The following is a 17,965-nucleotide window of genomic DNA, read 5'->3' as shown; positions in this document are numbered from 1 at the left end:
CCACCCCTGGGACACCCCACCCATCACGCCCCAGGCACAGACACACGTGTGTGTATATATATATATATATAATATATGTATATGTATATGTACAGACATTCGGGGCCCCCCTGCCCCCCCACTGCCCCAAAGGATGAGGCCTGGGGGCCCCCCAGCAGTCTCCCCCACACTGCAGTGCCTTAAAACAGGGGTCACCTGCATCCCACGGGGACCCCCGGGTCCATCCTGCCCCCCATGGGGTCACAGTACAACACCAAAGAGGAGGGGACTCCCTAGGGAGGGGTCCTGGGCACAGGAGTATCCCTGGAGGGGTGGTCCCCAGGTGAGGGTCCCTGGGCTGAGGTTTGAGCCTGATGGGAGAAGAGCCCTGGATTGGGGGTCCCGGGGGTAGGAGGATCCCTGGATCAAATCCCCTGCACGGGGGCTGTGCCCACATCAGGGGGGCCCCCATCACGGGGGGCCATCCCGGCACCGGCTGCTCCCCAAGCAGGGCTGTGCCTGCGCTGGGGCACCCCGGTGTGGGACAGTGCCCGCACCGGGGTGTCCCCTGGGTGGGGTGTCCCTATCCCTGCAAAGGGTGTCCCCACGCGGGACATCTGCGTCCCTGCGTGAGGTGACCCCACATGGGACACCCCCGTCCCAGCCCGGGATGTCCCTGTGCTGGCGTGGAGCGCCCCGGGGTGCTACTTCTCAGTGAGGGAGAGGCGCAGGATGCGCTGGAGCTCCTCGTCCTCCTCCCGCCTCCGCCGCTCCCGCTCCTCCTGCTCCCTCTCCGACAGCGCCATGGCCAGGCGCAGCTGCTCCGCGAAGCTGCCGTAGCCGGGGGGGCCCGGGGGGCTCCCACCGCCCGCACCGGGGGGGCTCACGGCAGCCGGGGGCTCAGCGCTGGGCCCAGCCTGCAGCAGCATGCTCTCCTGCAGCGCCCTGCGGAGGGGACAGCAGCCACGTCATGGGAGCCACGCCCGTGTCATGAGAGCCACACCCGTGTCATGGGAGCCACGCCCGTGTCGTGGGAGCCACGCCCCTTCTGCCACACCCGTGCCCCACCCTGGATGGCCACACCTGCACAGCCCTTAAATGGCCTGGAGAGCCATGCCCCTCCCCACATGCCCCGCCCAGCTGCTAACCACACCCACACCTGCGGTTAGCCACGCCCATTATGGCCACACCCTTTGGACAGCAAGAAGCTCCTCACTTTCAGCCCCTCCCCTGGCCACACCCCGACACCTTTAAAACCCGCTTCTCTAACCCCATGGCACCCGCATCCGCCCCACCCGGACACCTTTAACCCCTGCCCCTCCCAGTTCGGCCCCACCCAGGTGAGGTGGGTGTGGCACCCCAGGCCACGCCTCCACAGCTGGAGCCTCACCTTTCCAGCTGCAGGTCCTCATCGTAGGGTGGCGGCTCCGCGCCGGGGCGGGTGTTGGTGAGCGCCTCCCAGATGGTCACCTGTGGGGTGTGGCCACACATTAGGGGCGCGTCCAGGTGAGTGTGGGGTGTCTCCAGGTGAGGGGGTGAGGCCGCACCTGGTCGGTCTCGGTGCCGGCGTCCAGCAGGCTCTGCTGGATGGCAAACTGCAGCAGGTCGTCGTCCTCGTCGCGCAGGGGCTCGCTGCGCCCCGCGCCCAGCACCGTGTACCCCGCGGGCACCTCGAACACGCCCGCCTCCACCTCGCACGGGAACGGCCACGCTGCCACACACGGGAGCCGTCAGCACCCTCGGGTGTCCCCGTGGCACCCCGCAGTGTCCCACGGCACGCCACCTCCATGGCACGCTGCGCCCACGGCACCTCGTGCCACCCCGCAGCTCCCCATGGCATCCTGTGACACCCCACATCATCCCACACCCACCCCATGCCCATCCTGTTCTATATCCACGGAATCCCGGCACCCCCTGCCCCCAGGGCCCCCCTGGTCCCTCAGGCTCACCTCTGGGCCCGGAGGGCTGGGTGCCAGGGGGGTGGGCGCCGGAGGGCTCCTGAGGGGCGCAGATCCGCACAGAGCCCAGGGGCTGGTCACACCCGCACAGGTTGCTGAAGGTGATGCGGGCGTTGAGCACGTGGAACAGGGGGATCTCTGCGGGTACAGCCGTCACTTAAGGCCCCAATGAACTCCTGCCCCTATTAATCCCAACCCAATTGAAGCTTTCCCTCTCACCGATCTTGACGGGGAAGCCAGGGGGCAGCTTGAGGGTGATGAAGTCGCGCAGTTTGGCGAAGTGGGCGTTGGAGATGGCCATGAGGTCGATGATGGGCGTCACCTGCTCCGCCAGCGACAGCGGGTGCTGCTCGCACAGCCACAGCGTCGCCTTGAACCTGCCCGGGCACCACCGTGGGCACGGGGACCCGGTGGGGCCACAGCCACCAGCACCACCCCAGTGCCACCACCCTGGCCACATCCCCGAGGTACAGACAACAGTGGCATGGCCCCAAAGACCCTGTCATCACCCCATGGGTCCTGATGCGCAGTGCCACATCCCGAGGACCCTGTCACCATCTCGTATGTCCTGGGCCTGGGGCGGTGGCCTCACCTCTGCACCTTGCTGGACATCTCGATGGGGCGCCCGATGTTTCGGGTCTCCAGGTCAAAGTGGGGGTCGAAGTACTCCTCGGGGGTAATGGCTGTGGGGTTGGTGGGGCTGGCAGCCTGCAGGATGGGTGCCTGGGGGGACAGCAGCACCGCTCAGCCCCCCTGGAGACCCCCAGCTTCCCCAGGGACCCCTGGGATGGCCACTCACCCCGTTGTGGGTGCCGTGCTGCTGCGCGATGCCCAGGAAGGAGTGGAAGGGGGTCTTGGAGCCTGGGGGAAGAGGGGATGAGGGGTGAGGTGTGAGGAGGGACTCCCAGGGCTGTCACCAGTCACACCCCTCATGGGTGGCACACCGCACACTGTCCCATGCTCGTCACATTATTCCCCCAATTTCCCACACCTGACACCTGTGCCACCCAGGAAGGGTGGCGTGTCCCCACCATGTACAGGCCCCCTGACTGGCTGACAGGGCTGTCACCTTTGCTGCGTGACTTGTCCTGGTCAGAGAGATGCTCTGTCCTGGTCTTGGTGACCAGCTCCACGTTGCTGGCACTGTACACCTGTGTGGGGACACTGTCAGGCCTGCCACACTCCAGGCTGTCCCCAGAGTCCCTCCCTGTCTCCGTGCTCACCTTGGCCTCGTAGCCGCTGACCACCTCCATCTTCTCCGAGCGCCAGCCCCAGATCCCAGACTTGTTCCTGGGGGAGTGGGGGCCTCACCTTCTTGCACCAGCACTTCCTTCCCCTTTGCTCGTGCTTCCCCCTCACATGGCCCCTTCCTGCTGAGAGCTTCCCTTCCCTTCCCTTCCCTTCCCTTCCCTTCCCTTCCCTTCCCTTCCCTTCCCTTCCCTTCCCTTCCCTTCCCTTCCCTTCCCTTCCCTTCCCTTCCCTTCCCTTCCCTTCCCTTCCCTTCCCTTCCCTTCCCTTCCCTTCCCTTCCCTTCCCTTCCCTTCCCTTCCCTCCTCACCTCTCGAAGGCGATGTTCCGGGTGTCCAGGTGTGTGGAGACGATGGGCGAGGTGAGCCGGCCGGCCACGTGCTCCTCGGTGGGCTGCATGGCCGCCAGCAGCAGCTCGGGCTCGTGCAGGGCCAGCGCCAGCGTCTCCGTGTACACCACCTGCTTGTCGTGGTCCACCTCCATCACCACGGCCCCCTCGTCTGCATGGGGACACCGCAGGGGTCAGCCCCCCATCACAACCCCAGGCCTGGGGGGCACTGGGGGGCTGGGGGGATTGGGGGGGATTCCTCGTACATGTAGGAGCTGAGGTAGTTCCCTCAGGAAGGGGGATCTGAGGTTTCCTTGGGGAGATCTGGGGAACTTGGGGTGCCTGGTACCATGTAAAAGAATTGAAGTGTTCCCTTAGGGAGGGGGGAACTGGAATCCCACGTGGTCTCTAGAGGGGATCTGGGAGGTCCTCATGGGTGTATGAATAGTGCAGAGGGTCTGGGGGCTCTCCAGTCCCTGTAGGGAATCTGGGGTCTTTACAGGGGTGCACTTATAGTGCAGGGCTATCGTCTGTGGCTCCCCACAAAGACTGGAGGGGCCCCAGGGAATCCAGACATGTCCTTACAGGGGGGGTGCAGGGGGCCTGGGGGCTCCCCAAGGGGACGGAGGGGCGGCAGGGGGGTGGAGCTGACCTTCCCCCTTGAAGATGTAGCTGCGGCGGCCGCGCTGCCACGTCATGTGCTCGAAGCCCAGCAGGGTGGTGTCCACCCGCAGGCTCTCGCCGCGCTTCCACACGCGGTACACGTCGCTGGGACACACCTTGGACACCAGGGGCACTGCGGGCACAGGGACCCCTCAGCCCCGCGGCCGGGGGGCCCCTGGGGACCCCCTTCCCCCGCCCAGCCCGGCCACGCTCACCCCAGCTCGTGAACTCCCACTTCATCTCCACGTAGAAGTCGGATGCCTGGAAGGGATGAGGAGCATGGTGGGGGACGTGGAGGGGCTGGGGACTCCCTGCTGGGGTCACTGGGGAGGGGGAAGCAGTCTGGGGAGAAGGGATAGGGGTCCCTTTGGGGTCCTGGGTGGGGATCAGAGAAAGTGGGGTCATTAGTGCTGGTCCACAGGGAAGGATAAGCAGCGAGTCCCAGAGGAAAAGGATAAGCAGGGGGTCCCCAGGGAAAAAAACGAGTCAGTGGGGGCTTCTGGGGAGAACTGGGGGTCCCTTCTCAGACAACTGAGGATGTGGGAAATCTGGAGAGCAGGGGTGGAGTTTCCTATTGGGGTCCTGAGTGGGGATCAGGGCAATGTGGGGAAGTGGTGCTGGATAGGCAGGGTGTCCCTGGGGAAAGAGTGGGGTCATGGAGGAGACAGGGTGTCCTGGGGAGACTTGGGGGGGGTCTCTGCTGGAGTTGCTGGAGAGGTGGGGAGTCTTGAGCAAAGGGATGGGGCTGGTAGATGTCCCTGGGGAGCTCTGGGCTGCAGGGTGCAGTTCTGGGGGGGCTGTACCCGCCGCAGTTTGCTGAGCAGCTCGGGGATGCCAGCGAGGCGCCGCGTCGCCCGCTGGTAGTCACGGTACTGGAGCACCAGCTGCACCATCTCGGGGTCCCCCGTGCTCACCGCCTCCTGCAGCACTGGGGACACGGGGTGCCATCAGCTGGAGGCCGCCCGCACCCCTGGATGGTGTCCCCAAGTCCCCGTGGTGTCCCTGTACCCGTCCATCCGTTGGCATTCTCCCGGCCCACGTTGGCGTTGTGCCGCAGCAGCACCCGCACGGATTCCAGGTGGCCCAGAGACACGGCCAGCTCCAAGGGCGTCCGGCCACGCGGGTCTGTCAGCTCCACGTCGTGCTGGAAGGGTGCTGGGGTCACTGTCCCCTCCCCATGCCACCCCAGTGCTCCCCCTGCGTCCCCCATGCTCCCAAGGCCTGGTGCTCCCAGCCCCTTCTCCCAGCGCAGCTAACCCGATCCCAGCGCTCTCAGTTGCTTCCAGGCCTTTGGCGCTACAATCCCTTATTATCCCAGTGTCACCAGTCCTTCCAGTGCCACCAGTTCTTCCAGTGCTCCCAGTCCCCTGAGTCCCAGTCTCCCCTGGTACTCCCAGTCCCCACACCACTCCCAGTCTTGCTCCAGCACTCCCAGTTCCCCCAGACGCTCCCAGTGCTGTCCCCCCCACCCAGTGCCCCCAGCTCCCCATGCTCCCAGTCTTCCCAGCCTCCCTCCAGTTCCCCCAGTCCCCTGTGCCCCCAGTTTCCCCAGTGCTCCCAGTTCTCCCAGTCCCCTGAGTCCCAGTCTCCCCTGGTACTCCCAGTCCCCACACCACTCCCAGTCTTGCTCCAGCACTCCCAGTTCCCCCAGACGCTCCCAGTGCTGTCCCCCCCACCCAGTGCCCCCAGCTCCCCATGCTCCCAGTCTTCCCAGCCTCCCTCCAGTTCCCCCAGTCCCCTGTGCCCCCAGTTTCCCCAGTGCTCCCAGTTCTCCCAGTCCCCTGAGTCCCAGTCTCCCCTGGTACTCCCAGTCCCCACACCACTCCCAGTCTTGCTCCAGCACTCCCAGTTCCCCCAGACACTCCCAGTGCTGTCCCCCCCACCCAGTGCCCCCAGCTCCCCATGCTCCCAGTCTTCCCAGCCTCCCTCCAGTTCCCCCAGTCCCCTGTGCCCCCAGTCCTCCCAGTGCTTCCAGTCCCTCTGCAATGCTCCCTGTGTGCCCAGCCCTCCCAAACGCTCCCAGTCCCTCAAGGCTCCCCATCCCCGCAGTGCTCCCAGTATCTCCCAGCAGTGCTCCCGGTGCTTCCAGCCCTCCCCGCATCCCCCTCCCCCCCCCGCGCAGAGCGTTCCCGGTTTCCCCCGGCGCTCCCAGTCCCCCCCGGCATTCCCAGCGCTCCCAGTCCCCCAGCCCCGCGCTGCGGGCCCCGCCGCTCTCCCTCCCGCCCGCTCCCGCTCCCGTTCCCGGTGCCGGTGCGTGGGGGGTGCCCGCTCCCCGGCGCCGCTCCCGGCGCCGCTCGCACCGTCCCCGCGCGCAGGGCGCTGTCCAGCGCCTGGTGCCGGTTGTGCCAGACGAGCCGGTGCAGCGGGAAGGTCTCGGCGGGCCGGGCCATCCCGGCACCATGTCCCCGGGCCGCCGGGGCGGACGGACCGGGCCGCAGCGCGGGGCCTGCCCGCAATGGCTGCGCGGGGGCGGCGGCGGCGCAGCGCGGCGGCGCGGGGCGGGGCCGCACCGGGCACCGGGAGCGCCGGAGGGGAGCGGGGACGGGCACCGGCACCGGGCATCGCCAAAGGGAACGGGGCTCCAGGAAGGAGAACAGGCTCCGGGCACGGGAATGGCATTGGCACCGGGCACGGGAACGGGCAGCGGGAAAGGGAACGAGCCATTGGGAGTGGGGCGCCGGAAACGTTAACAGCGCCGGGAACGGGAATGGGAGCAGGCACCGGGAACGGCACCGGCACCGAGAACCGTGACTGTGGGCACCGCCACTGCAGCAGCACCGGGAATGGGACGGAACCAGCACCGGACACAGCCCGGAGCCGCCCCCTCTCACAGTGCCCCATCGGGGTTGAAACCGGGGACCCATTAGCCCCCAGCTGACCTCCGGTACCGGGGCCTGCCGGTGCCCGGGGCTCCCTGACCCCTTCTACATCATAACACCAGTGGGTGCCTGCTGCTCAGGACTGGCGTGCATCATCTCCTGGGTTTATCCCATGCCATGCCATGCCATGCCATGCCATGCCATGCCATGCCATGCCAGCCCTGCTGCTCCCCAGGAATGCCGGAGCACCAGCCCAGCTGCACCGCGCCCTGACACGCTGCCCGCAGGCAGGGCGTGGGCAGGAGAGGTGGCACCTGCACTGCCTAGTGACAAGTGACAGCCAAGATCATCCCTGGGGGAAGCCCACGCTGGCCCGGGACCCCCATCCTGTGGGGCTCCGGGATGCTCGGGGATGTCCCCGGAGTGCTGATGTGTCCACAGGGGGACATACAGGAAGCTCCCACACCACAGGAGGTGACAAGGACTCCATGCCACCCTCAGCGGGCATGGAGCCATCTCTGCCCCCAGGAGTGAGGTGGAGCCGGATGCTGTTTTTCTATATTTTTATTATAAAAACTCTTTTTCTTTTGGCATTCTCACATCTCTGCTTATGAAAACCTCACTCACCCACTGCCCCAGTCCTGCCCTGTGCCCACCCTGCCCGGTGCCCCCCCAGCACCCGGGGGCAGAGCGACCAGAGACCAATATTTACAGATGCTGCCAGGGACTGGGAGGGCAGAGGACAACCCTATGCCCACCTGTGGCTGATTTAAGGGCATCCCACCTGCTCCTTTCTCCTCAGGAGGGAGGGCAGGGGGCTGGGGGTGTCCTGGGAGGGGCAGGAGGGGCAGTGGCAGAGCCGGGGGCACAGGGGACCCGTGGCACAGTATTTACAGGAGGTCCCCCTGGGCACACACTCACACACAGCCACACACGCACACGAGGGGGTGTCACCCACGGGACGGACACAGCCGCGCGGGGAGGGGGGACATGCCGGCCGGGGGTCCCCGCCGGCCCCTTTGGCACACACGGCACTGGGAAGCGGGCGGGAGGGACGGGGGCTGCCTTCATCTGAGCCGGAGAGTTCCTGGAGGACCGGGGGGCACACCGGGGAGAAGGTGCCAGGCCGTGTGCCCGGCGCCGGCGGTGCCACCGCAGCCGCGCCCCTGGGTGACACCAGCACCGGGCGTGTCCCCCCACAGCCCCCGGGCACACGAGAGCGGAACACACGCAGGAACCCAACCCAATAAATTAGAGGTGGGGTGGGAAGGGGGCGTGGGGAGGGTCAGAGCCCGTTGGGGGAGCGCTGGATGAACGGCACTTTGCTGAGCTCCACCACGGGCGAGCGCGGCTTGTTCTGCATGCGGGGCACCCGCTGCAGCAGCTGCTGCGCCTGGCGCTGCGCGTCCCGCAGCTCCTTCCGCCACTGCACCAGCTCGGGGTCGCTCTGCGGGGCGGGAAACTGGGTCAGGAGGGCGGACAGGGCAGGGCACAGGGAGGTTGGGCCTCCCCATGCTGCCAGGGCTGTGGGGTCGCCCCATGTTTTCAGTATTGATGCCCTGGCCTGGCTTGAAGGACTAAACATGCAAGTGGGAAGCAAGAGGCGGCTAGCAGCCAGCAGGGGGGATGGCTAGCAGGCAGCAGGAGGTGGCCAGCAGCCAGGGGGGACACTCACATCGCACTGCAGCACGAACTGCTTGCCCCCGCGGATGCGGAGCAGGATGCACTTGCGCTCCTTCACCTGCGTCTCCTCCACCGAGTCGATCTCCTCCATGGTGAGCAGGGACTGCTGTGGGGACAGGCTCAGCCCGGTCCCCGAGCCCTCACCGGGGTCCCCCCAGCCCTCACCCCCCGCTGCCGGGCCCTCCTTACCGGGGACTCGCCCTCCCCGCGCCACTCCAGGCGGTTGGGGAAGAGGTAGAAGTAGCGGCGCTGCCACTGCGTCAGGAAGGGGTTGCCCAGCTTGGCCATGTAGCCATGCATGATGCAGTCCTTGCCCATGGCGTACTCTGGGACCACAGGGAGGCGGGATCAGCACCCGGGCTGTGGCCAGGGGTGGCTCAGGGTGGAGGTCCCTGGCCCCACTCACCCTCCTCGTGGCCCAGCTGCTTGTTCTTGGCCTTCTTGCGAGCCTCCAGCTTGTCGGTGTCGGCGTTGACGGCGTCAAAGACGGTCTCGGTGACCTCCTGCTGCCAGCGCTCCGAGATGGTGAGCGGGAAGTTGCGGTACAGCTCCTGGTCGCTCTCCAGCAGCTGGGCAGGGTGGGATGTTGGGGTGAGGGGCTGCAGGGATGCCCCACGCCCCCACACTCGGCCTCTGTGCCTGGTACCTTGATGCCCTTGGTGTCCTCCTCGTCAAAAGAGCCGATGTCGAAGGCGTCGGCCGCGTTCACCTCGCCGCGGGGCGGGACGAGGGGTGGCGGGTACTGCGGGCAGCAGTGGGGGTCAGAGGGGTGACTGCCCACATCTGTGTCCTCGTCCCTGTCTCCAGCCATGGGCACACACCCCTCACCTTCTGCAGGAACACCATCTGCCAGTCCAGGCCCTTGAAGAAGGGCTCTTCCTTCACCTCCTGCGCCCTGTGGAAGGAGGAGGGCGGGTGAGCGTGGCCGCAGGGGGGACTGTGCCAGCACACCTTGTCCCATCCCCTGAGGGCCTCGGGGACACTCACCCCCGCCCCATGCAGCCCAGGCGCCGGTTGACATCCCGCTGCAGCAGCCCCTCGAGCAGCGAGCGCAGCTCCGGGGAGAAGGAGTCCGGCAGCTCCACGGCCTGTGGGAGATTCCATGAGCACGCTGGTGAGCGGGACAAGGACACACACTGACACACAGATGGGCACAGACACGTGCTCCAGGCAAAGACCAGCTGTCCCTGACCCCCTGCGTGCCTCTCAGAACCAGGGTGTCCACGCCTTGCCCACGGCTCCCTCAGTGCCCCCGCTCACCATGGTGAGGGTCATCCGGTCAATCTCGTGCTTGTCCTTCGTCTTGTGCTGCCGGAACGGGCTGTGCCTGCGGCGTGGAGGTTCAGGAGGCTCAGCGGTGCCCAGCTGTGTCCAGCTGTGCCCAGCTGAGCCCACACTCACCCCCGGAGCAGCTTGAAGAGCATGCAGCCCAGCGAGAACCAGTCGGCGCTGCTGTCGTAGGCCACCCCCTTCTGCAGCACCTCCGGCGCCATGTACCCGTGGGTGCCCCTGGGGAGGGGGCACAGGGGGGTCAGGGGCCGCCCCGGGAGGGGGGCAGGGCGGGCAGGGGTGTGGGCACACTCACACGCTGGCGTGGGGCTTCTTCTTGGAGAAGTCGCAGGCCAGGCCCAGATCGGAGATGCGGACGTGGCCAAACTCGTCCAGGAGGATGTTTGCTGGCTGTGGAGACACCGGGAGACATGCTGAGCCCCAGAGTGGCCCATGGCTATGGGGTGGCAAGATGGGAGGCTCTGTGGGATTTGGGGGTGTCTGAGTGCCCCAGAAATCTCAGGGCGCCCATGGATTTTGCTGTTGGGGTGTCCATTAGACCTGACGGTGCCCTCTGGCCTGGGTGAGTGCCCACAGCATTCTGAGGGCTCCCGCAGGCTCTGTGACACCTGTGGGTGCCCACGGGGTGGTGGAGGGGTTTCTAAAGGCCTGGGGATGTCCTGCGGGCGGGGACGGTCACCTTGAGGTCACGGTACACCACAAAGCGGCTGTGCATGTGCTCCAGGCCCAGAATGATCTCGGCTGCGTAGAACCTCATCTCTGCCTCTGAGAAGACGCCGTGCTGGGACAGGTGATAGTGCAGGTCCCCCCCTGTGGGGACAGGGACCGGCTGTCACCCGGAGCAGGGGTGAGCAGGGGGCTCTGTGCCCTGGGCCGGGGTCTCACCATTCATGAGGTCGAGGATGAAGCTGAGCTTGTCGGGCGTGTGGAAGGCGTAGGACATACACACGATGAAGGGGCAGTCCTGGCAGGAGACACGGGGTCACCCTCCCTGTCCCTGTCCCCTGCCCCTGTCCCCAGCGCAGCACCCGTGTCCCTCACCCCAGTGCTGACGAGGGACAGCATGATGCGCTCGTTGAGGGCCAGCGTCTCGCCCTGCTTCATCTTGATGCGCTTCTTGTCCAAGCACTTCATGGCGTACCTGAAGGGGGCACCGAGTCCCTGAAGCCACCACGTCCCCTCAGCAGGGCCAGCACCCAACTCCCGCCCACCGCCGTGACGTCCCTGCCAGCCCCGGGTGCCTGCAGCCACGACAATATTCCCGCAGCCCCCTGACACGTGTGACCACGGCAACGCCACCGGGACCCCCCAGCACCCCAAAACCCCGGGTGGGCCCAGAGCATTCCCGTTACATTTTGCCCGTGTCCGCTTTCCGGCAGCCGTAGACCTCCCCGAAGCCGCCACGGCCGATGATTCGGTGAACGCTGAAGTCGTTCATGGTGAGCTGGAGGGGTGGGGAGGAGATTGGGATGAGCCTGGACACCAAGCCCTGCCCCAGTTTTCCCAGGTGAGGGACACAGAGGCTCGCTGGAAACAGATCCCCTCCCTGGGAGGTGAGGGGCAGGGATTCCTGCTCACATGGATGTTCAGCTCCACGTTCTTCCACTGGCAGAACCGTGTGAACTTGTCACTGCAAGAAGAACAGAGAGGGCAAGAGTGGAGATGCCGGAGAAACGTGGCCTTCAAAGACTCCCTGGATTTGTCTCGAGACAGGAAGCACCCCCCAGAACACTTGGGAAAGGAAGAGACCCCCAAGTCCCCAGTGTGGGGATCCCTGGTCGCTCTCTGGGCTGGGAGACAGTGGGATGGCACACCCCAATCTGCATGGGAATTTCCTCCCAACTCACCTCTCAATGAATTTCTGGAAGATGCCCCCACGCAGGTTCTGGCAGATCTCCTCAATGTAGGGCTGGGGAGGACACAGGGCTCAGCGCTGGGTCCCCAGGGCCACCCAGGTCACCCTGATCCCATCATTACGTGGGGTCTCCTCCACCCCTGGGGTTTTACATTCCCCCACTGCCACTTCCAGGCCCCTGGGGATGCTTCTGCCATCTCAGTCTCTGGGGACCCCAACATCATTAGCCCTGGGGAACCCTAGGGTGACATCCAGGGTCCCAATCACTCTGAGGACCCCCTGCTACCTCCAGCCCCCAGTCTCCCATCACCCCATGGGGACTACAAGCAATTCCCCCTCTCTCCCAACATTCTGGGGACCCTCTCACCATCCCTCAGGGTCTCCATTCCTCCTGGGACACCCCCCTCCTACTTTCACCCCCAGCCCCCTCTAAGGATTAACCCTCTGAGTGTCACAGGTGGCAAGGACACCTGGAAGAGATCTGGGGGCCCACCTGGAAGAGATCTGGGGGCACCTGCTTCTTGCTCAGGTGGCTCTGGACATGCTCTGTGGCGCTCTTGGAGAAGGGCTGTGAGGGGAACGGGACCATGTCACCTCGGGCAGAAGGGACAGTGGCCAGGCAGGGATACACAGAGAAGCCCCCATCCATATGGCTGGGATGTGACTCCCAGGATGGAGCCTGTGGGGGGTGTGGAGCTGCCCCTGAGGACACTGTGGGCGCACTGGGGACATCCTTCCCACCCCAGTGCCTGGCACTCACATGGGAGCAGGCCAGCAGCTCCTTCATGATGTAATGGTCGAAGATATGGCGGCTGCGGGCGGCTCGCTCCTCCTCCGAGTCCAGCTTCTCGTACTTCTTGATCTGGAGAGGGCACAGCTCCAGTGGCACGGGGGCACGCAGAACGCTGGGAATTGTGGCCCCTCAGGGTGCCATGTCCCATGGGAAGGGTTATCCCATGCCCTCGGACAGCATCTCCCAGCTCCCTGGGCAGCATCACCTCGGGTGGTGCTCTTGGCACTGTGTCCATGGGCCCTGGAGGTACAGACCCCACTCCTGGCTCTCACCTCCTCATAAAATTCCATCAGGGGCTTGGCCTCCTCAGCCTGGTTGAAGGCGAAATCCCGGAAAAGCAGGTAGCCTGCAGGGACAGAGTCACAGCGTGAAGGGTGACAGTCCCTTGGCCCAGGCCAAGGGACACAGGGACATCCCCTGGGCCTGCCCAGCCCTGCTGCCACCCCAGTGCCAGGCTTGGGGAATGCCAAGCAGGGACCGGTGAGGACTTGGCAGGGTGACAGGGTGACGAGGGCACAGGTGGCGTGGGGAGCAGCACCCTGGGACAGCGTGGGGCAGGGAGGGGGCTGCTGTGGGGCACAGTGGGGGCAGGGGCACAGGCGGGCACACGGAGCAGGGCGGACGTGCCCGGAAACCGCCGGAGCGGCAGGAGGAAGTGAGAGGCGCTTCCTGCCCCAGACGGTTTGTGCTGGCGTGGGGGGAAGTGACAGGACAGGGGACACAGGGTGGGGAACGTGTCGCAGCCCCCGGCACCCCTGCCCAGCCTGGCCCCACAACCCCCCCGCCATTCCCGTGGCCACTCTCGCTGCCATGGTGGCCACCAGTGCAGCCCCCCAGCCCACCCATGCTTGCCCATGTGCTCGTGGGTGCTGACCCAGTTGCCCCCTCGTGTCCCCGCCAGCCCCCGTGTCCCCAGCTCACCGATCTTCTGCGCGAAGATCTTGTCAAACGTCACCTCTCCCCGGTCCTCCAGGTACTTCTGCATGACGCTGCGGATGCTGGGGACACACCAGGGGCTCAGCCGTGCCCCTGATGGACCCCTGCTCCCCACCCCTCCTCTCCTGCTCCTCCCGTGTCCCCATGCCCCGGTGGCACGCATGTCCTACCATCCTGTGTGTGCCCGCCCAAGTGTGGCACGTTGTGGGTGCCAGGAACACAGCGTGTCCCATGCACTGGAGCCCAAAGGAGGGTGGGGATGAGTGTCACCCCTAAAAAAGCTTCTCAGGTGCCTGGCACTGAAGGCACAGGAGGGCACTGGGGTCTGGCAGGGCAAGGGGGACCACGACCCTCTGCACACCTGGGTACAGGGTGTGTGTGTGTACGCATGGGTGTGACACGGCAGCGGCAGAAGGGACACACAGCTGGGTGGGACAGCAGGATGTGTGTGTGTCCGGGTGTCTGTGTGTGTCCTGTGTCAAGCAGGAAGCGTGTGTGTGTGTGTGTCCGTGCGTCTGTCTGTGCAACAGGCGTGACACTTGTGCATCCATATCGGTGTGTGTGTCCGTATGCGTGTCCCGTGTCCGTGTGTCAGGCCAGGTGTGACCGGCACACACGCGTGCGGGAGGTGTCTGTGACCCGCGGGCGCGTACAGGCAGTGCCGGGAAGGGGTGACCGAGGGACCGGGGGTGGCGGACGGACGGACGGACAAGCGGAGGGGCAGCAGCGGGGCCTCACCTGGGCTCGGGTAGGACGATCCTCTTGCTGGCGCGGGCGGCGGGCGCGGCGCGGCTCTTCTCCATCGCCATCAGGTAACTCACGTCCGCCAGCACCGCCTCCAGGTCCGCCATCGTGCCGCGCCGCCGGCCCCCCGCCGGCGCCGCACCGGCCCCGGCCCGACCCGACCCGCCGGCCCCGGAACCGGAACCGCGCCCGGAAGCGGAACGGGGCCGGAGAGGAGCCGGGCGGAGGAGCGGGGAGCGGCCGGGAGGGGCTCGGCGGCCCCGGGACGCGGGCGGCGGCGGCGCCCGGAGCGGCGGCAGCGGAGCGCGGAGCGGGGCGCGGCCGCACCGGGGACAGCGGGGCTGGGCGGGGACAGCGCGGCCGCGCCCGCCCGGGAGGGGCCGTGACACCGGCCGTGGCACTGGCGGCGGGTGTGACACCAAGTGTGGGGCGCTGCGGGCGTGGCCAGGTGTGGGGGTGTGGCGCTCTCTGTGTGCCTTTGTGCCACTGTGTGAGAGGCGCCACGGGTGTGTGTGACAGTGGCCGTGTGTGCGCCACACCGTGCGTGCCATTCCATCCAGTGTGTGAGCACGTGTGCCATGCGTGACAGCGGGTGTGACCCAGCCGTGTGCCCGGTCCCTGTCCCCCCGGCCACGAGGGGACACCTGGAGGGGACAGGCAGGCGGGCGGGGCGCTGAGATTCGTTTGGTTCTGGTGCATCACCGGGGGAGGCACTTGGTGGCACTTGGGGACCAGGGCACAGGGAGGGTGACAGTTGCCTCAGCCACCTGTGGAGGATGATGTCACCTGCCGTGTGCCTCGCCATGCAAATGTCACAGCCCAGCCGCCGCGGGGACCTGGGCCGTGACATCCCCGCAGGATGGGGAACCTAAATGTCACCCTGGTGGCCCAGGAATCCACTGGGAGAGGGCAGCTTTCCCACGGGATGTGGAAGGCAAGAGCCCCACAGGCCTCTGGAGGACCTGTGGCCTTGGCAGGAGTTGATGAGACGCAGGGACAGGACAGCTGCCACCACCCGCAAGGAGACAGTGGGGACACCCGGACATCTGCCACCACCAACGGTGCTGCAGCTTCCTCTCGAGCAGCTGAGAAAGCCCCAGTGCTGGGGACAGGGGGGACCCGGGAGGTCCCAGCCCTGCCCTTGTTCCCTCCACTTCCCTCACAGACAAACGGGCAGAGCTCCCACTCATTGATTTTAGTTGGTCATTTTTTTTTTTTCCTCTTTCTCTTTTTTTTAATTCCAAAAATCCACTCCCAAGAAACAAAATATTTCCTGTAGGAGGCTGGGGTTTTCCCTCTCTCCACAACAGCTCACCGAGCCTGGTGCTAATATGGTATAAGCAAAGAGCTTCTCTATAAAAATTGAGCATGGGAGAAGGTTTGGAAAGCAAAAATCCCCAAAATACAAAAAAAAAAAACAAAAAAGAAAAAAAAAAAGGAAAAACAAAGAAAACCAAACCCACTTGCCAAGCAGGTGCCCTCCCTCTGCCCCACCCAAGAACCCCCAAACCCAGCTGAGAGAGTGTAAGACTTGGTTTGCTTTTACCCTTAATGCTTACATTTAATTTTAAAGCACAAACATCAGAGATGGACTCTAAATTGCCAACAAAAAAATAGATATTTACAATATTTCTCCGGGGAAGGGAGGGAAGGAGGAAGGGAGGGAAGGGGGGGATTGAAACAAAACAAAACCACAACCAAACCCTTAAACAAGTGACTTTGCTTGCAGGAGTTGTCTTTAGGGAGCAGGCTGGGTTGGTTTTAAATCACTAAGTGATTTTTATTATATATAATTCTCTTTTTTTCTTCCTCGTGGATTTGCACCACGCCGGGGTGGTGAGGCGGGTGGCACGCCCGAGTCTCTGTGGCTGGAGGCGGGGGACACGGCGGGAAGGGGGTGCTGTCCCCGCGGGGGAGGGCGCACCTCGCCCCTCTCAACCCCAGCTCTGGAAATTTTCTTTCGCGTTGCAAAACTCAAAAGGAATCCAAAGGAAAAATAAAAGCTTTAATTCTTCTGACGTCTTTCCCGGGAGCCACCGCCGAGAGGCCGAGGCCGAAGGCTCCTCCTCTCGCCTTGGGGAGGGTGGGATCCTGCTCCGAGTGGCTCCGCTTCCGCTGCACTGCCCCTTGTCACAGGCACTGCGGGATTGTCCCCTGGTGTCCCCTTGCCGGGGACAGTCCCCGCGGGCCGCCTCTCCTCCTTTATTGCTTCTGAAGCAGCGGGGGGTTGCAGGCTGCCCCCCGGGGACCCCTGCGGGGCTGGAGACCGGTGGTGGTGGCAAGGAGGGGACACCCCGATTGTGCTATCGGTACGCTGCCAGGGAGAGAGCAGGGTGCTGACACCGGGGGAACAGAGAGGGGGAGCGCCCAGGCACAGGCAGGACAGGGAGGGAAATAAAATAGTGACCCAGAAAAAGAAGATTCCAACCTTTTTTCCTTTTTTTTTCCTTGTCTTTTTTTTTGTTTTGTTTTGTTTTTTTGTCTTTTTTTTTTGTTGTTTTTTTCTTAAAGTGCAAAAAACTCTCTGCTGCCCTAGAGAGAGGTTCTTTGGACCAACCATTCATTGCAAAGGAAAATCGGCAGCGAAAAGGGGGTGGGGGGGAAGGAGAGGACGATGCCAGTTCGGTCCCAGGCTGCAGAGCAGCCCTCGCCCCTCCGGCCCCAGAGTGCTTAGTGATGCCGGGAGCTGGGGAGGAAGAGGAGGCAGCTCCCGTCCCCACCCCGTGCTCACTCACCCCTGGCTGATGCTTCCCGAGTCCTCCCTGAGCTCTGGTGTACCTGTGGGTTCTCCCCTGCTCCATCCCCTCGGACAGACGAGTTATCCCCCAGCCCCTGCTCCCAGGACACCCTGGCCACGGGGCTCCTGCCCTGGGTGCCCAAAGAACTGCCCGGATGCGTGGGAGGAGGAGGGGCACGGATAGCAGTCCCTGCAGCCAGACGAGGGGAAGGGAAAGAGGGGAAGGGAAAGAAAGGGGGGAGAGCGCAGGGAAGCGCCGAGCTGGTGGCGGCACAGAGGGGGATGGGGTGTTCTGGCTCTGCTCCTGCTTCCTCAGAGAGACCTCGACCCTCAAAAGCTTTGTGCTACCGGGGAAGTGACAAGTATTTCAAGGCAAGGAGACAACGGGGAGGAGGGGAAAAGCTGGGGGGAGAGGGTGCCCCATTTCTCTGCACAGAGGCCTCTGTTACAGCCCACGCCTCGGGAGCGGCCAGCCTCCGGGCCGAGGCTCCCTGCCATGTGCCCGTTCCTCCTCTGGTACTGGCCAGCCTGGCGGGACATCTTCCTCGGCAGAAGTCCCGGGGAAGGAGGAGGAGGAAGGACAGTGGAGCGAGGCCAGCGAGGGCCCTGCCTGCCGAGTCAGGTGGGAGGCAGCGGCAGGACACGCAGGGCAAGGGGGTAAGTGGAGGAGCAGCTCTCCAAGAGGGGCAGGATGGGCTCTTTTCCTTCTCCTCAGTCTGCCCCAGGGAGGGTCTCTAGCTGATTTTTTGGATCAGCTTCTCATCGGACAGGCAGTAGAGGCTGTTGATGGACAGGTCCGAGATGAAGTGCTCACAGGCTTTGCGGGTGATCTGTTTGCAGCCCCGCAAGTCAATGAGGGTGACGTTGGAGATGCGGCGCAGGTACAGCAAGGCCTGGTCCGTCAGCTTATTGCAGCCTGCGGGCAGAGCACA

General features: G+C 64.9%; 3 protein-coding genes across 6 annotated transcripts in view; all 3 read right to left on the bottom strand.

Moving 5' to 3' along the window:
- Window positions 1–49: 49 nt before the first annotated feature.
- ANKRD13D (ankyrin repeat domain 13D) lies at window positions 50–6,660 on the bottom strand. The gene is made up of 15 exons (XM_077784337.2): window positions 6,477–6,660; window positions 5,185–5,320; window positions 4,980–5,104; window positions 4,392–4,437; window positions 4,166–4,309; window positions 3,496–3,685; window positions 3,161–3,227; window positions 3,007–3,088; window positions 2,737–2,798; window positions 2,530–2,660; window positions 2,157–2,314; window positions 1,929–2,075; window positions 1,527–1,690; window positions 1,370–1,449; window positions 50–924 (listed from the first exon to the last, which is right to left on the bottom strand). Exons 1-15 carry the CDS (start codon window positions 6,564–6,566, stop codon window positions 684–686), a joined length of 1,863 nt encoding a protein of 620 aa, XP_077640463.2. The 5' UTR covers window positions 6,567–6,660; the 3' UTR covers window positions 50–683.
- An 881-nt stretch (window positions 6,661–7,541) lies between these two features.
- Window positions 7,542–14,484, bottom strand: GRK2 (G protein-coupled receptor kinase 2). Of its 2 annotated transcripts, none has more exons than XM_021555937.3 (21): window positions 14,291–14,484; window positions 13,538–13,614; window positions 12,889–12,962; window positions 12,584–12,685; window positions 12,317–12,391; window positions 11,816–11,877; window positions 11,547–11,598; window positions 11,321–11,412; window positions 11,010–11,109; window positions 10,854–10,932; window positions 10,648–10,778; window positions 10,264–10,358; window positions 10,080–10,187; window positions 9,939–10,005; window positions 9,666–9,766; window positions 9,507–9,573; window positions 9,325–9,420; window positions 9,085–9,247; window positions 8,868–9,004; window positions 8,671–8,784; window positions 7,542–8,442 (listed from the first exon to the last, which is right to left on the bottom strand). In XM_021555937.3, the coding sequence occupies exons 1-21, from the start codon at window positions 14,401–14,403 to the stop codon at window positions 8,281–8,283; spliced, it is 2,067 nt and encodes a 688-aa protein (XP_021411612.1). In that variant the 5' UTR covers window positions 14,404–14,484; the 3' UTR covers window positions 7,542–8,280. The 2 variants fall into 2 exon arrangements, with proteins under 2 accessions (XP_021411612.1, XP_085437393.1); XM_085581267.1 differs by having other exon boundaries at window positions 8,671–8,781.
- Window positions 14,485–15,831: 1,347 nt separating this feature from the next.
- KDM2A (lysine demethylase 2A) overlaps window positions 15,832–17,965 on the bottom strand; it is a 33,547-nt gene continuing 31,413 nt past the window's right edge. For all 3 annotated transcript variants that reach the window (XM_085581262.1, XM_085581261.1, XM_021555935.4), the window contains exon 22: window positions 15,832–17,949. In XM_085581262.1, the coding sequence (XP_085437388.1) occupies window positions 17,768–17,949 (182 nt within the window). In that variant the 3' untranslated portion in view covers window positions 15,832–17,767. The remainder of the gene's footprint in view (window positions 17,950–17,965) is intronic.

The sequence above is a fragment of the Lonchura striata genome, chromosome 5, assembly GCF_050655825.1.
Source record: "Lonchura striata isolate lonStrDom1 chromosome 5, ASM5065582v1, whole genome shotgun sequence".
Lineage (NCBI taxonomy): Eukaryota > Metazoa > Chordata > Aves > Passeriformes > Estrildidae > Lonchura > Lonchura striata.
Note: the sequence above shows the minus strand (reverse complement) of the source record. Positions and strands in the feature narration are given on the sequence as shown.

Coding starts and splice junctions, on each gene's coding strand:
- ANKRD13D (XM_077784337.2), bottom strand. CDS start 6,566: ATGGCCCGGCCCGCCGAGACCTTCCCGCTGCACCGGCTCGTCTGGCAC. Junction 5,105..5,184: donor GAATGCCAACGGATGGACGG/GTACAGGGACAC, acceptor CCGTGTCCCCAG/TGCTGCAGGAGGCGGTGAGC. Junction 3,686..4,165: donor CTACATCTTCAAGGGGGAAG/GTCAGCTCCACC, acceptor GTCCCCATGCAG/ACGAGGGGGCCGTGGTGATG.
- GRK2 (XM_021555937.3), bottom strand. CDS start 14,403: ATGGCGGACCTGGAGGCGGTGCTGGCGGACGTGAGTTACCTGATGGCG. Junction 11,599..11,815: donor TTCCAGAAATTCATTGAGAG/GTGAGTTGGGAG, acceptor TTCTTCTTGCAG/TGACAAGTTCACACGGTTCT. Junction 9,574..9,665: donor CTGGGCTGCATGGGGCGGGG/GTGAGTGTCCCC, acceptor CTCCTTCCACAG/GGCGCAGGAGGTGAAGGAAG.